An 18,646-nucleotide genomic window follows, 5' to 3' on the forward strand; every position below is an offset into this window, starting at 1 on the left:
CTGTTAAATCTTCAGTTTCCTAATTTGTGAATGGGAAGATGCGAATACAATGGTGTCTGAATCTTAAGGTCATATTTAGAAGTAAAGGCAATAATGAAAATTAAGCACTCAAGTTATTGTGAACACTCAGTAAATGTTACCCACTAAGTTGTTACTCAGTAAGTGTTAGGTCCCTGATATTACTAACTCCCAAAATGATTATTATGTAAGTCTCATTTTTTTCTTCCACCAATGTATATACTAAGTAATTTAATTTTTTCCTAAGTCAAGAAAAGCTGTCCTTCTTTAAGGACTCCTACACTTGTCCTTTTTGATTATGGTGGTGTTTTTGTTTTGTTTTTTGCTCTTCAGAGTTAATGATTTATACAAAATGTTACTGGCAGTGCTTAGAATATAATCAATCTTTTTCCCCCCAAGGGTACTTAGAACAATCCAACCTTCTTTTCCTAGTCATAAAGGGACTCTGCCTAAGAACAAACTCAAGAGAAGTTTTCTATTTTTCTAACACAAAATGCATATAAGCCTCCACCACCACCACATTACTTCACCAATTGAAATAACACACAATTCATCTCATATCTCATTTCCTCTTTATGCTTTGAAGAAGAGAAACATATTATAAGCTAGATGTAGGTGATCAAGGAAAAAATAAGACTGTGGGATAAGGGATTACTTATGTCTTTTCATATTTTTTGATATTTTAAATTTTATTTTGCTTATAGGTTTCTTTGGAAGAGCCTGGCTTTAAAGTTGCTCCAGAGAGATAAAATTCTAAGAACTGCCACTTTTCCTTTGATACCGAAGAGAGCTATAGTGATACTTTCTGAATACAGATTTGGCATCAACCATAAAATTATCTTAGATATAGATATGCAAATATGATAGAATGTTGGAAAGTTCCCAAATCAAATTACAACTCATTCTCATTTCAGGAATCTTATTTCAACCTCCTAAAGGCTATTTTGTAAAGTGTCTATTTGTGATGAGGACACAGATAACTAAATATCCATAATAAAGTACTGTAGGATAAAGGAAAGCAAGACACTTGATACTTAAACCACTTCCACAGAATTTGCTCTGAGAATATGGCCAGAATTGTGTATCTATCTACACATGTGTTACATATATATGCAGAAGCAAAAGAAAACTCACTAAACATCAATTAGGTAAGCTTTTATATGTATTTTAAGTAACTATTATTCCTATGTAGAGATTTATGCTTATATTTAATAAATATTTTCTTAATTGGAGTACATTTATCTTATTATTCAAAACTCCTATGCTATACCAATTTATTAGTTTTGGACTTTTGCTTAAAAGTATGTATTTGTTTCCAAAGATTAAATTTGTCTTTTCTGTTCCTGGAACTACTTTCTATAACCAACTGGACTGTGTATCTGGGGAAATCAGAAAATGATTTTTTGTCACCCCAATGCATCAAATATAGAAGTTGAATTGTTCCACATCTATATCTGAGAACTTATCAATCAATTGTTAGCAAAGTTTAATTATGGAATCTTGGGAGCAGAAAGCCCACATATGATTTGAGCTTTCACCTTTCATTTCTCTTTCTACAAAATGTTTCTTCTTCCCTCAAGATTTATTTAGATGCAAAATGAAGTCTCATTCAGAGTCTTTGGTTCTATTCCACAGTTAGAGATATGTCATTGCCAAGGTAGAAATATTCCCCTTTTCTCCAAGGTCTTTAAGACTCAGCACTTTCCACTAATTTGGTCCCCTGAGTATCAATTTATTTAGTCTATGCAGTTTTTTCTCAACCTCACTACAAATAATTCAACCCCGGATTTGTTATTGATAAAAAATAAAACTTTTTGGAGTCTCATCCATCAGAAGCTTCATTAGTTTCTGTGCATCCAGGAAAAAATAACATCCCTATTTCCGCCTTTCTTTTCCCTAATCTCACCCAGTTCTCTCTTTTTTTATATCCCATTACTCCCTTCTCAAATGTGAGATAATAATCTGATTATCATAACTAGCACCTCATAACTAACAGTACTTGGGACACTATGTATTCAGGAAATATTTTCAAATTTTAATGAAAGATTCAAGACAATGTTCTTTATTCAAAAGATAAAAGCAATGTTTCCTATGCTAGAGCAGCCTGAGGTTTCAGAAGAAACATCAATCTTTACTTTTGAGGCACATTTTCACAAAGAAGCAATGTCACAGGAAGAAGGTTGGAGCAAGAGAAAGCTTTAGGCTTGTGGGGGTTACATGATGAAGACACAACCACCTAGGATGCCTATGGCTTCAATTAAGCTTCCAGCTTCAGCGGCTTAAAATATATAATGAAATACACAGTGTTATGTGCTTTATGGGCACTCAAGCAATATTTGTTGGCTGACTTAATTGAGCTATATTTGCAAAATGGCAAGGATGTGAGGAAACTTTCCTACCTAAAAAGAAAGCATTCACAGTGCTAGACATTTGGTAGGCAAATAAACAGTATAATTTCAGACTAAAAGGAAAAATACTCAACCCCCTTTCAATAGGCCTGGTGGCTAGGGCAACCCAAATGTCAGCACCATGTTTCTAAAACTTAATTTAAAATATCATAATTGGATGTCATCAACTTTGAAGATATTTCTTTCCTTCCTTTCTGTTCTCATTCCCCGCCCAAACTTCAAATTCAGAAAATTTAGCTAATAAACCAAAATCTCACTTGCCTGGTGAGGTTTGCAAGTAAAAGCAATATACCAAGAAGTGATTTTTCAAAAAATCATATTTAAGGGTGATGTACTGCATAGTGTTTGATGGTGTCCATCCAAAGAGTACACAATTTAGGAATTTGCTTATGAATAAAATGCTAAGCCTTCATATACCTAGATGAATCAGTTGACAACTCAGGGACAGATGACTCCTCTAATCTCTCAAGTCAGAACTTTTCTGTTTTGAAACAAAATGATATTGGGGATGCACTATTCTACAAACATTTCATTGCATTCCATACCAACTAAGCATCACATGTGCTAAACTTTAGTGCCATCCATATGTTTACTATATTGCAGGTGGATTTTTCCTTTGCTTAAAATTTTCCTTTCCTTGCACCTTGGCCAGTTCGCTTTTCTGTCCTCACTTCCTGCATATGGCAATTAAGAGCAGGTGACTAATGTTAGTGGTACAGACAAGACCTTACTAAGGTCAAGGCAAACTTGTTCATACTGAAAGCCTAGTTCCTTGCTTCACCTCACTAATATTATGTTTAACAAACTAGTGTTAGATAAATAATAAATAGAATGGAGCACAGCTGCTTCCCAACTTTAGCTTGGCATTGGATGTCATAGTAATAGGTATTAAGCTAAATATCACGTCTGGCTATCCAATGGTGAGATACAGGGACAATAGAAGAATATGATGCAATTCATTTATTTGGTGAAATGGGCTATTATTCTATTTAGTAGCAGCTCATAAGGAATAATCAATTTTCACTGAAATACAATGAAAGGAATTATCATGCTGTTGAGAGTTAAGTATACGAAGAACATTTTATTGAGTGCCAGGCACTATGTGAAGTACTTTATCTTTGGAATTTATCTCCTCTACTATGTTAATATTATAGTTAAGAAAATGGCCTAGGCATGTCAAGTGGCATGTGTAGGGTCACTTAGTGGAAGAGTCAATTTGCCAGCTCCCACTGTGCCACCTAAAGAGTACTGATCTTTTTCTTAATATTTCACAAATTGCCAGTCTTTCTGTATATCACTCCTTGAGAAATACGTTGTTTTCCCTCATATTACTGAAAAATGAGCTCCCACCTAGGTTCTTTTTGCAAATATGGCCTTGCATGGCCCAATATTAAAATGTCCTCCAATTCAAATTACTACTCATGAGCTATGAGACTAGTAAAGAGGAAGTAATATTTTCTAACCCTACAGAGGAAAAAAGGAAAAGTAGTATTTCTCTCTCTGAAAAAGGAGGAACCCCCCCCCCACAATTTCAAATGGAGTTTGGATTAGCAGGAGTTGTAAGAGGGTGGCAGAGGATAGGTGTCTTATTAGAACAAAAAGGTTTGCAATGTGGAGGGAGACTCAGTCTTCATTTCAAAGTGCACAGACATAAGCAGATAGCTGGAAACTTGCCAAAGAACCAAGCCTTGGAAACAAGCTGGAAGATATATGAGAGACTTTTAACCAAAACAAACCCCAGCAGAGGGTGCGGTTGACAGCACTAAGAAAGCAAAAGACTCTGTGAGTCACTCTGACATCTATTTTGAATGGAATCATGCTTCCATTTTGTTGTATACACTATTTATACAGCATCTGGTACTGTCATATATAATGCATAATATACACATATGTTCTTTAAGTAATATAATATAGATATTAGAAAAATAGGCCGGTAAATCACAGAATTAAAAAATACCATTACTATTCTGACCATTAAATTCATCAAGAATTATCTGCATATTTAAACATAACTATAATCAGTATGTATATACAGAAAAAGGAATACTTAATGACACATAAAACATAGTTGTGTGCTGCTATATAACTTCATGAGCACTGCTTTACTTAGAGAGTGTTACTGACTTCTTTTTTAAAATAGCAGCAGTAATTATAGTAGAAACTACCTTTTAAGATGTATCTCTGATACATCTAAATCTTATAAAAAATCGTGAGGTTAAGCATTAATAGCACCTTATAAATAAGGATACTGAAAGGTTAAATGACTTGGTCAAGGTCATACTCATTAATGGCCAAGTAAGGACTGAATTAAATCTGCCTGGTTCAAAGCAGTCATTCTCCGCCACAGTATGTAATGCTTCTTATGCAATGTATATCTCTGTACGTTTTTCCTATATTTAAAATGTATTTCATTGATTTCCAAAGTGGAAGTATTGGTGTAAAGAAGATGAACATTTTTCAAACGTTTATTATATATTCTTGAATGTTCTCTGATAGTGGAGTCAATGTACAGACCACCATTCCCAGCCCTTTAACAGAAGAAAATTAATTTGAGGTACAATAAAAGGGGGTCAAGTCAATGAGTGCTGAAGAGAAATCTTTATGGTGTAAATAAAGCTCCAAGCATCTGTTCTCTCTAATACAGGAATCTACTTTTGAAAAATCTGCATTTTCCTTTGAATCTGAATAGGTGTCACATAAAATTCTGAGTAATTATAGATATGTACAGACTCTTGCATATAGTAGATAGCTCTTGAAGACTCAATTAAAAAGAATTTGGATCAAGTTCTTACTTCTGGTGAGGATGGGAATTGTAAAGTACTTCTGCCACCCTAACAGGAAAAAATTAATACACAAATAACCACAACTTTTCAGTCTAGACAATAACCAATAAGCTAAAAAGAAGTCAAGTACCTATAAAGGTAGATGGGACATGAAAAGTAGATCACTATAGCTGCAAGGAGAAGACAAAGTAATCATAAAATTGGATATCAAAAATTCAATGACTTTAACTGGGTGCTGGTGGCTCACATCTGTAATCCTAGCTACTCAGGAGGCTGAGATCAGAGGACTGCAGTTCAAAGCCAGCCCCATCAAGAAACCCCATGATACTCCTCCAATTCAGCACCAAAAAATTAGAAGTGGAACTGTGGTTCAAGTAGTCTGGCACTAGCCTTGAGCAAAGAAGCTCAGGGACAGCACTCAGGCCCTGGATTCAAATTCCAGGACTGCCAGCAAAAGAAAATAACTTTAAAAATAAATTTCTAAAGGCCTTCTGTGATGTAGCATTAGAGTACAGAATCTCTAGAAACAACAGACAAAAGTCTCTCCTCTCTTTCCCTCTCTCTCTCTCTTCCTCTCTCCCTCTTCTCTTCTTTCTCTCCTCCATATTATCAACTCAGAGAATATTAATTATCTCAATCTTTACTATTATATATGTCTAGCATTCAAATAGAAATTCCATGTTGCATATAAAAACAATAAATATAGCCAATTTTCAAGCGACAAAACAATCAACATAATCTGCTTCACACATGAATTAGCTGTTGCAATTATAAGAAAGAGGGTTTAGCAGAACTAGGAATGATACATGGTAGGCTTTAGTGAAAAATATGGGAAACATACATGAACAAATGAAATTTCAGTAAAATTGTTAAGTATTTTAACAAGCCCATTGGAGTGCTAGGAAGGTGGCTCAGTGGTAGAGTGCTTGTCTATTATTCATGAGGCCCTGGGTTCTATTCCTCAGCACCACATTAGCAGAACAAGCTGGAAGTGGCTCTGTGGCTCAAGTGGTAGAGCGCTAGCTTTGAGCTGAAAAGCTGAGGGACAGAATCAAAGCCCAGAGTTCAGGCCTCATGACCGACCAAAAAAAAAAAGTCAAGTGGAAATTCTGTAATGTCTTTGGAAGTCCCGTCCCATTAATTTTTATTAGTCTTGAAACAGGTGAGAGAGGAGACAGTGAAGATGAGGATGGGAAAATATGTTCCATACTAAAACACAGTAAAAATGATGGACACATACGTGTATATACTCACCCCCAAACCCCTACACACACTCCAGAGCATCTAAGACTTGAGAGATAATATCAAATTTTCTTACACATATGGAATTGAGTTTACAAAAGGAGAAGAAATAGAATATGGCAGAATAAATATCAGAAAAGATAAAAGGTGAAGAATACCAAAAGCTGGTGAAATGTATCAACTCAGTATCAAAAAGCATCATAGAAACCCAAAGATCTTATATCCTAATGTGAGATAAATGCACCATGAAAACATACAATCAGAATAAGAAATAATCTGTATTTCATATTTAAAGTTCTAAAAAACAAAGAAAAATTTGTAAAGGCTGCTAGATTAAAAATACAAAAATATAGATTTCAGAAACCATTTCAGAGGATAATGAAGTATAATCTTTATAGTGCTGAAAGAAAAAAATAATTGTCAACCAAGATCTACACGCAGTGCAAATATTGTGCAAGAATGAGGGAGAAATATTGGCTTTCAACACAAAGCCAGATAACCCATTACTAGAAACTTTGGACCATGGGAATATTAAAAAAAGTTCTTCAAGCTTAAGTTCTTTCATACAGAAAGTTGTATCTATGCAAAGAAAAGAAAATTCAAGAAATTGTTGAAGACTAACTTTAAATTTCTCTTAAAGGGTAAGTAAATAAGTTTATACTCTCACCAACAATGCAGTAGGGTTCCCTTCTGGCCACATCCCCTCCAGCATCTGTTGTTATTAGAGGTCTTGGTTATTGCCATTCTAACTGGGGTGAGGTGGAATTTCAATGTTGTTTTGATTTGCATTTCTTTTATGGCTAGAGAGGTTGAGCATTTTTTCGTATGTCTATTGGTCATTTTTATTTCCTCTTCAGAGAAGTTTTTCTTTAAATCTTTAGCCCACTTATTTATCAGGCTGTTGTTTCTTTGAAGATTTGTTGTTGGGGGTTTTAATTTTTTGAGTTCCAAGTATATTTTAGATATGAGACCCTTATCCGTTGTGTGGCTAGTGAAGATCTTCTCCCAATCTGTGGGCTTTCTATTGATCTTGCTAGCTATGTCCTTTGCCATGCAGAAGCTCTGCAGCTTCATGCAATCCTATTTGTCCAACCTTTCTTTAAACATAGTAAGTGAGAACAGGGAAAAGAATAACTGTAGTAAATATAGGAAAATTCAGTGACACTGAAGCAAATCAGAATCAAAACATACCAGCTGGAATGTCACATATGGTAGTGGAAGGATGTTCTTTGAAAGTAAACTGACATTAATTTATGATATATCTGGAAAAATCTTCATTTGATAGCAGTTATATGACTTTATGTATTTGTTAAAATTCATAAAATTTAAAAGTGAATTTTGCCAACTATATACTATACCTAAATAAAACCCTGAATTTTAAAAAAGGAACGTTTCATGCATAACTTACCTTTTTTTCCTCCTGATTTTCTTCTTTTTATGGCATCAAAAGTACTGATTAATGATGGTGAGAAATCACCTTCTTTCATTGTCTAATCTTATTTTGGCATCTTACCTTATTTCTGAGGTTATTTCCAGAATTTAATGATGGTGAAAATTTTATACCTTCAACTCACAATAAATACACACAGATACATACACACACATCAGGAATTGAGATTATAAATTTATCTGTCTTAAAGAAGTGAAACTTTATTCTAAGACTATGCATAAGGTGTAGTTATCAATAACAAGTTAGCAAAGTTGACCAATGTTAACTAAATAGTATGGAATGTACCTGAGATACTGTAAAAATATATTTGACAAATATCACTATTTATAGCTTCTTAATTCTATTAATAGGTAAGGCCAAAATGGTTTGACAAACTTTCCTCATTAATATTCATATTCTTTGTGAAAACCTTTCTGCTAATACAAACTATCTCCATACTATTTGTACTGTTAAATTCTATGTTATATGCCCTTATATTCAATGTTTTAAAAAGTGCCTCATCACTCCAATCTGGGTAGATAAATTAGGAAAACAGCCCTTTCTTGGAATCTGTAGCCTCAAAGGTGCCATTCTTGGCAAGCAGAAACATCCTTGTGTATTTTATGCACGTTTTTATATTTTATATAACATATATGTATATATAAAACATGTAACATATATGGTATGTATTATACATAACACAAAATGCATATATATATATATATATATATATATATACATACTTAGGTGTATATATTGTGATTGATGGACAGTAAGGTCAGACTAGGGACAGCAAGCTTAATTTTACAGAACAGACTGGGGAATGAGGAACACTACTCTTGTATAGAACTTTATACTATATCAGATTGAGAAAATGTCAGATTGCTTGTGAAGGGTGATAAGTCTACTAAAGCACTTTTATCCCATACCAGCCCTGACCTCTGTCTAAAGTATATTAACATTTTCTCCTATCATACCATTGCTTGATTATTTCATACTTATCTTCAGGGTATCAGTTTACCTGTTACTTTCCACAGAGCAGGAAATTAACATCAACCTTACAATCTAAATAAAGCTCTCCCTATTCTGTGTTTTTTTTTATTATCGAGTGTTGGTAAGGATAATATAACTGAAATAATATAACTACATGTGTTCTTATGTAATGCATACTTAAACGCTTATATATTTCTAGACTTTAACCTTGGAAGAGCTGGAACCTTGTGTGTTTTATTCATCACTTTATTTCCAGTGCCTGACATACCATTAGTGCTTAATATATAATCAGTACATAGAGACATTGATCTTTTGTTAGATTCTTCAACAAACCATCATATATTCATATACAGAGTAAGATATAGAACATTCAGAAACGTTTCCTTTTTATAGCATTCAGTGTAAGTTGAACATGGACAATTAGAATCGTTTGGATATAATTTATAGTATATACTGATATACTATATAGTATATATTATATAGTATATTATATATATTAAACAAGTTACATTTTTATTTGAGTACATCTTACTTGGATTAGTTTTCTTTTCATTCATTAATTGCATTCACTCTGTCCCTTCATTAGTTTTTCACTAATAATTTTTAGATCTTATAAGGACTGGTTTGGTTCACTGTAGTTTTGGCAACCCATTCCTTTCGCAATAATCAACAATAATTTTTACAGATGTCAATGAGCTATTTAAATTTATTTAGTATCTCAAAGTGAAAAGCCACGTTTTGGCATTTTTTGATTTGCAGTGTGGGATTTCTGACTTACAATTATTGTTACTAGAAAATGAAGAATGAAGAAATCTTCTAAATCACTTACCAAATAGATTCTTCCATAAGTACCAAGGCCAATAGTTTTGTCTAGTGAGAATATTCCAGTTGGATCCTGCAAAAGTAGAATAAAAGCTATTATCTTACTTGAGAAAATACCAATTTGCCTTAGAAAGTATGTGTCATTTCTGAAAAGAATTGAAATGTTACAATCACCAGAAATGGTGGAATGGGCATTAAATATTGTGTATTCAATGATCTCAATACTATAAAACACATATGATTACACAAACTCATGCAATTTAAAAGATAATTAAAATAGAAATAAATTCACTTACTTTCTATTGAAGTACTTTTTTAATATTCATTTTCCAGTGCTAACCAGACAGGCAGGAAGTTCAACATTCAACAATGAGGACTAGATATTGCATCTAAAATCTAGATACCTTGTTTATATTATAGAAACTCTTAGATGTTGACTCTATGTATGAATCACAAAGCACAGATAATGGCATGAAAAATATCATTAAAAAGTAAGATAGTGTTGGATTTATTGTTTTCAGAACTGGAGTCTTTTTTCCAAAGGCCTTTATTATTTTTGTGATTAATGTATATTGATTACTCACAGTGAAGATACTGATTGTAATATTTCCATGTATGTATAAAATGTACTTTGATCATATCAACCCTCCTTATTACTCTTTTTTAATCATCCCAACTCCTATTTTCTAAAATGTTATTACAAATTTTAATATGATTTCATTATGTCCTTTTCCTTTTTCCTTTTCTTTTTGTTGTGCTTGTCCTGGGGCTTGACCACAGGGTCTGAGTGCTGTCCCTGAGCTTCTATTGCTCAAGACTAGCACTCTACCACTTTTGAGTCATACCTCCACTTCTGGTATTTTTAGTAATTTATTGGAAATAAGAGTCTCATGGACTTTCCTGCTTAGGCTAGCTTTGAAATGGGATCCTCAGATTGAAGCCTCCTGAGTAGTTAGGATTACAGCTGTGAGCTACCTATGCCTGGGTAATTATGTTCTTTTCATATGTGCATATATGTATATATAATTTATATGTACATATTTTATATATACTTCATATGTACATATGAAGACTTCACAGTAGTACACATAAAGCATGCACATATAAAGCATAAATATAAATGAGATTCTCAATTATTTCTTAAACATTTATCTTCAATTAAACATAATCTTTGCATTGGCTTTTGCATGGTACAAGTTGATCTTTCTTGACACTTAAGCATAAATGACATCTTAATAAACACATATATTTATGGAATGCTAAGGCTTCCATATTCATCCCCTAGCATTATTTCCTTACCTTTATATAGAGAAATTATTTTTCTGTTTTTCACAAAACATCATTTCTTGAATTGTATCACTGTTTGACCTCAGACACTTTTCTTATTATTTCATAATGAATTTTTATAATTTTAGCAACAATTATATGAAGCATGAGTATACCAGATGGCACAAACAGTGGCAAATAGTTGGCAATTCACATTATTTATAGAACACAAATGCTTAATGTCAAGAAACATTTTTATCACTGTGACAACTGCAAGCTAAACAGAAAACATATTAAATATTTGTAACATGTATGGGTAAAACTGTACATTCTTTTAAAATGGCATGATAGTTGGTTTAATCTAGCAAATCTGTCATAGGAAAATGACACATCAGGGATTACTTCAGTCAACAAGTGTTAACTGGGTGGAAAGTCAGGAGACTTGAGTGTTACCTCCAGCTCTGCCATTAATTAACTATATGACTCTAGGTAAGTTATAACTTTCTCTGGAATTCATTTTTCACTTGTATGAAATGAAGCAATTGTGTTGGTGATTTGTGAGCTCCAAAATTCTGTAGGAAAATATCAGATTCTACCAGTCTAAAAGTCAAGTGTTCCCACGAGGCCAATAGAACTATCAGTAAAGCAGCCAGCCACCCAGCAACTTGCTTTCTTAAAATGCTCTAGAAAGTTAATGTCACAATATATAAAGGTATAATTATAAGCAAATAGGTCAAGAAATGCACTTCCAATTAAAATGTGAAAGTTATTTAAAATGACAGTTTTAAAATCTAAGGAATTAAAGTAGGTTGAGTGCCCTTGTCATTATGCATATCATTTTTTATATAACTCATTGAATGACTTGTGAAAATGTCAGTCAATAAAGGAGCCACGAAGGTCTACCCTAAAGACCTCATAATTTTAGCACATTTCTTTGAAGAATACCACTGGTAGATTTATTTTATACAGTAGTAATTAAGGAGAAACAGCCTCCAGTTACATTGAAAACAATCAAATATTTTAGCTGATTCCTACTGGAAAGTATAGTTTGCACTGCATTCAGGTGAAAAAGACAGGTTAGGGATTTACTGTAGTGTTATACAAGCTTTATTTCTCCGCACAGTCTTAAATGTCTTTAATCTTGTTTTCTAATCCTTCACTGAGATTTGAATTTAGGCACCCAATATTGGGATAATGGAATGCCTGTGCAAATTATAGATGTCATAATTGATATGCATTCTTATTGTTAAGAAAATTAGCTTCAACAATAATCAAATTATCTTATTTCAAATAATCAGCCGTCTTAATTATTGTCATGCTCACATTTAACAGACACGTTCTTAGAAAATACTTCCTCTTTGTAAATGCAACTCACCTTAGTATCCATATACTCATTGTTTTCATTTTCTGTGCTGTTTTTAATTTCTCATTCCATGTTACTATATTTCAAGATTAAATTATTATCAAATAGAGACACTAGGAAGGGGTTGTGCTAATTAATAAGTTAATGACATCTGATTTCTTACATTTTCCATTTTTATTCAGAGCAAGTTTATTCTGAGTTCCCAAGGGAGGAAGCATTGAACAAGACTCTTTGGTTACCATGAAACTAAAGGTTCAAATCAGAGGTGTCTCCATATATCTCTGTCTTCTCTAATGCCTTGCTCACCTGAGATCAGGAAATGAAAAGGGAGAAAAGGTTTCTCTAACTGTTCTAAAAATGTGGACATTATTTAGGATTTATTACATTTTGGTATCACATTTGGGTAAACAAAATAGTTGGTAAATAAGAAACTCCAATTTTGAAAGATTTTCAAAAAATTAATAAAAAAGTTAGTGATAAAATATTATGGAACCAAGAACTGCTAAGAAAATATTTCTTCATTTGTCCTAACTTCTTACTCATCTAAATTGTTTCTTACAATTTTAAAGCCCTAGTCTCAGAATCCAGAACTATTTCTGTCTTCTGAATTCAGGAGGAGAGGGAAAGAATGAGCACCTGGATGACTAATTTTAGTAAGGGTGGGGGTAACAGGAAGAAAAAGAACCACTAGAAGGCAGTGTTTACTGGTCAAGTGAAAGATCTTCAAAAGCTGTCTGATCCACAAAAGCAAATATGGCAGATGTTGAGGAGAAAAAGGAATTAATAAATACTTAACCAGTAATAAACTTCAAATTTAGGATATTAAGAATGAGGGAACAAAAGGGTGAGAGTCAGACAGCAAAAGGAAGGAAAGATTACATAGCACAGTACCTCGAAGAGGATTTTGCAGAGGCTTTTCTCTTATTTTTTAATATTAGAATAAAAGAATTTATGGAGAAAGACACTCAGAATGGTAGAAATGGTAGTAGAAAAGCTAGAATGAGATCCAGAGCAGAAATGGGCTTAAAAATAGAAAGTTTAGAAAATTCCTTTCTCCATACATGAGAATGATCTGGGGAATCTTGGTTTGTTTTTTTTTTAAAGCAAACAAACAACAAAAAATTAAAAATCTCCAGATTTCTTGGGCCTCACATAAAATTGTGAAATCAAAATTTCCTGAGATAAATCTCTAAGATCTCCAGATGATTCTTGATTCTCGTGTTCTCTTTTCTTCCTGCACTAACATGAAAAACATTACTCTTAAAAACTGGGGGAAAAATAATTTTAAAACAACAGATTGAAGTACAATGTCAACCTGAGGAAATATTCTTCTTATAATGGAAGACATGGTGAGTATTACTGTCTTGGTGGACTTGAAGGTAAAAACTGCTTTTAAACAAGCTAAAAACTTGGTAAAGGGGGAAGTTTCCCGTGTGTGAATACGGAAATCTGATTTCATTCTAGTTGTGGAATATTAGGAAAGCTGGCAGTTAAATTTAAATACAAACCTAATGTAATTCAAATATAGTTTTGGGGATCATGTACTATTTCAGACCACCTCTGCCACTACTGTCCTCAAAGCCTGTCTAATCCTGACCCCAATATAGATTAAAACTATACATGGAGGTGTCAAATATCATGGCCACAGTCGTGAGGAATGTCACTGTCATATTGGACACATAAGGCAAAAGGAACAATCATAGTGAAAAAATACCAGATTCAGAGAGGGAAGAAATAGTTTCCAGTCTCAGAAATTGTGTGACACAGGTTGCATGAGGGACTTATATACAATTATATAATGATATGTATATATTTTATATATATAATATACATTCAGAATATTTTTACATCTTATATATGTATAATATATATTTAGATAGTTTGTATGTTATATATGTATAATATATATTTAGAAATTATATATCTAACATATATAAACTATATAAATTATATGTGATATATAAATTATATATGTAAATATAGTGTCTTTATGTATTTATATATGTATACATTTAAATGTGTATATGTGTATGATCACAGATACCTCCTAGATATAGCTGATAGATAAGGTGAAAAATATACACATACAATATACACACTTACAATTAAAGAGATATATAAAAGCATAAAAATTTGCAATTCTGTTGTCAAAAAACAAGCAAAAACCATAAATCTCAACATTTTTTTTGTTTTTCACCTATAGGAAATATTTACTCAGCTGAAAATCAGGAAAAATTATAGCAACCTATTAGTTAGCTTGCTGGAATTTACCCAGTTTGTTAATAATTATGTTGGCTCTGTTCTTTTGTGCCTCTAATTTTAGAGCATTAAGCAATGTTTTATAATTATTCAAAAATAAAATTTAAATTGTTAAATGATACAATTTTTCACCTTTTTTGCTTCTTCAGCTTTCATTCTTGCTTGATATTTATTGTATTATCTATGTAATTTTAAAATATCACAATTTTCCACCACTTTCATGAGATAGGGTTTTGCTATATCTACACTGGCCTGGAATTTATTATGTAGCCAGTTTGGCCTTGAACTTATGTTCCTCCTGTTTCAACCCACCACTGCTTTTTCTAAACTCTAATTAGCATAGTGAACTTGCTTTCTATAGACTTTTACTTATTTTTTTTAGTCTTACACTCATTAACTGGCTAGTGAAGAGAACACAATGCATCAATGTTAAATTAGATGCATATTTAATTATACCTCCATACACCACAAGGTCCTTTCCAGAGCTAGGAATCAAACCCAGGAGCTTGCATATGCTAGGGAAGTGCCCTACAACCACTTAGCAATAACCTTAGCACTATAAAATGCTTTTTAATCAGTTTGACAGCTCAAAGTTTGGATCTCCACTCATTATCTGGCTGCTATCAACTTGTTACAGTTAGTAGTGACAGATGCCAATATTCTGACCTTCACATTTGTCCTATTGAGAATAATTATATTAAGGAACAACTAACCTATGCAATTTTCATTTGCTATATCATCTCTCCAAAATGCAAACTTCTACCCAACTTAGATGTATACTCATCTCATTTACTTTTACTTCTTCAAAGGCTCAGGAAGTAAGTTAAACGTAAAGAAATCCCAAATTACTGAATTATATCTCAGTGACAAAAGCAAACAGGACTTTCAACATCTGTAAATATTAGACTTAAAGAAAATTCTAAAGCATATGCTAATCTTTTGCCCTTTGGGGGTTAAGATTCGCATTTTTAGACACAGGGGGTAAGAATTACGCATGATTTCCTTATATAGTGAAGACAAAATGGTTCCTGAATTAAATATAAGAAATTTAAGAAATTTCAGAAGCTAAGGACTTCATGAGACTTTTATGATATTTGTAAAAGAAGGATAAATATCATTGGTTTGATTTCTCTGATTCACTCTACATTGCAGACTAGTTTTATCTTTCTCTCCTTGCCCCCCCGCCCCAACTAAACTGCACTGTAAATGCTGAGGGTTTTTTGATTATCTCATAGGCTCTCACCAAATTTTTATGACCCAGGCTATGGCTCAGTCAGTGAGTCTGGGCCATTTCCCACCACTTTTTTTGTGGTAATAAAATTTTTACTTATTTTTCTTCTTGGGCTTGGAATTCCCTGCCCTATTATTTCTATGAGGTCTTTCCCATTCCTGTTAAGTCATTTTTAGAAAGCAGTTTATTTCAGTTTGCCCATGTGTGGTTTCACATATCTGCCCTGGTTGCTTCCCCTTCCTTTCCCCCCATTATATTCATATAATGTTCTAGGAGGGTAACATTTCATTCTTTGGTTTTACACTCTTACTTGGAAGCAAGTTTAGTTTGAATATAATAATTCTGTTCAGAAAGGAAACCACCAATTGAGGCCTCCATATTCTAGAAATCTCATTGGAAGCAAGCGAATTCGAGTGCATGCGACCTGGAAAAAGATTTCATTAAAACACAAAGTCCTGTTACCAGACTTTATGAAACTGCATTAATAAAAGAAACACTAGTATTTGTAATTCGACTCATTTGTATTGAAGTTTGTTCTTTTAATGGCTAAGAACCATATGCCCAAATGTTACCCATGTTCATCACCTATTCACACAGACCACTCTGGTGTAAAGTTATGAGAAGAAGTGAGGGAGACAGGTGTTTGTCATTATAAAAAATATAATCTGTAAATATCAAATATGGGTAAAATTAAGGCAAGGCGATTTTGAATAGTCCTATAACCTCGAGGTTAATATTTAGCTTTTCCCAAAGCAGGCTGGCCACTGCCCTGAACTACAGATGCCTGGTGATCATTCCAGCAGTGTGCCTGCATATTTCCCTTTTGTAGAGTCCAGGGGGCCTTCGCATTCAAGAGAGGGTGCAAGTGAAATGCCAATCTAAAAAGGGAACTTGAAAAATGGATTTGGGTGGTGTCCAATATCAGCTAGAAACCAGATGCCAATGAAATACATGGCGTTGCTACAATAAGAATTCTGCTAATAAAGATAGTGATAATATCTCACCCATTGATTACCACTGTTGAAAAAAGTTAAGCACCAGGCAAAAGGAGAATCCGCACCGGGTAACCAGGAGAGTAGGCTAAATCTAGTTAATTAAGGTGTGCAATTTTTTATTAGAGCGGGTGTGTGAAATTCACTTCTTTCCCAAGTGGCGTCGAGTTCTTTCTGCTCCCTCATGATTAAATCAAGAACATTGTCCTGATGAGGATAAAGTTTTAGAAACCTCTGTTAGAAAGCGAGAGAGTTGAGAATTGATTAGTTTTTTTAACCTTTATCGTCTAAAAGTGAATGCCCCCACCCACGCGAAGAGTAGACATCTCTTCTGACAAAAGAACAACATGGGCAGTGGGTTAACAGCGACCTTGCCCTTGTGGCTTCTCCTGGGACTCCTCTAGGACAGGTATGCAAGCAGCTCCAGACAAAGTCTGCTACATTAGGCAATGTCCCACTGTTTGGGGTCCCCTTGTACATCTCCGCTCCCACCTCCAATACCTCTCACAAGATCCCTTTGGTTTTCCCAGGATTTTGCTGTAGCCCGGATTCCCAGAGGAACCTATTCCGCGTGCCCATTTCCTAGGTTCATTCTTCATGCCCGCCGACCCGCCCGTGGTCCCGTAAAAGTCCTGGCCTAGCCCGGGTACCGTGAGTTCTGTCTCTTCCCTGTAGTTTAGAACCCACAAAAAGAGAACACTTAGAGGGTGACAGGCATCGTGTACTTACCGGCAAGTGGCCCAGATCGGTGACCTCCTTGTCCCTCCAGCCCCCTGGTCCCGCCATGGCTTCGAGAGTCAAACGGGAGCGGGCGACCAGGCGACCAAGTGCGGTGAGCGCTAGGGAGTTAGGAGGTGGAGGGAGGTTGTGGAGTGGAAGGGAGAGGGAGGGAGAAAGGAAAAGGGAACAGGGTTTGTGGCGTGGGGGAGGAGGGAAATGTGGAGAGAAAAAGTTGGGAGTGAAGTGAAGAAGTTGGAGTTGGAGAGGCGGGAAATCAAGTTAGGCTAAGTCAAGAGAAAGAGTTCCAGCGTCTTTCCTGGAGAGGAAGACGCTAGAAGGGTGCTCCGCGGCGAGAGCGCAGCGTCTGTCCCGGCAGGGTGCGCCTCTTTCAGGGTGAGGAGGGGGGCGGTGCAAGAAGGGGCCGGGGAGTAACTCGAAGGCGATTGGTCCAGCGTCACGTCGCCAGGTGGGCAGCCGCGCAGCGGGGAAGCAAGCTGAGAGAGGGGGAAATTGGCCGAGGGAGGTGCTCTTGGACTCTAACGGTTTGCAAACTGGCCTTTTGCAGCCCTCCCCTCTCTCCCCCGCCCTCTCGCCCCCCTCCCCGGAGCTTCGTGGCTGAGCCCAGCACCCCCGCCCCTGCTCCCGCCCCCGCCCCCGCTGGCCAGTGTTCCACAGGAAACTTTTTCTAGGCAGCTGCCAGCCCCGGAAAACCGGTCCCGCTCCGCGCCGCTCCCAGCCTGGGCCCCACAGCTCAGCCACAGTCTAAACAGCCCGCACCGTCGTTTTTTCCCAAGAAACACTTGCTAAGTTTTCTAGTTGTCTTATTTTCTTTTTATGCCCCTCTCATTTTCTTGCTCCGTTTATTGCATGCACACACACACACACACACACACACACACACACACACACACACACACACGCACGCACACACACCACCACCACCACACGCATGCACGCACGCACAATCATCAAGCTAGAGAGGAAACTACTTACTACCGGATTAGAGATCAAAAATAGGCAATCCTTGTAGGAGCAGAGTAATGGAGCTCAGGGGCTGCCACAGGTTGGCCTGCGAAGCTCCTAGACTAGCGGAGGACTGAGCAGAGCAACAAGACAGAGC

General features: G+C 35.3%; 1 protein-coding gene across 1 annotated transcript in view; it reads right to left on the minus strand.

The window, feature by feature from the left end:
* The window catches only part of Nrk (Nik related kinase), a 128,157-nt gene extending 110,455 nt beyond the window's left edge, over positions 1 to 17,702 (minus strand). The window contains exons 1-2 of the mRNA XM_070039989.1: positions 17,536 to 17,702; positions 9,703 to 9,768 (exon numbers count right to left, since the gene is read on the minus strand). Coding sequence (XP_069896090.1) covers positions 9,703 to 9,768; positions 17,536 to 17,592 — 123 coding nt within the window. The 5' untranslated portion in view covers positions 17,593 to 17,702. The remainder of the gene's footprint in view (positions 1 to 9,702; positions 9,769 to 17,535) is intronic.
* Positions 17,703 to 18,646: the final 944 nt, after the last annotated feature.

The sequence above is a fragment of the Dipodomys merriami genome, unplaced genomic scaffold (assembly GCF_024711535.1).
Source record: "Dipodomys merriami isolate MVZ:Mamm:240054 unplaced genomic scaffold, mDipMer1.0.p SCAF_3, whole genome shotgun sequence".
Taxonomy (NCBI): Eukaryota; Metazoa; Chordata; class Mammalia; order Rodentia; family Heteromyidae; genus Dipodomys; species Dipodomys merriami.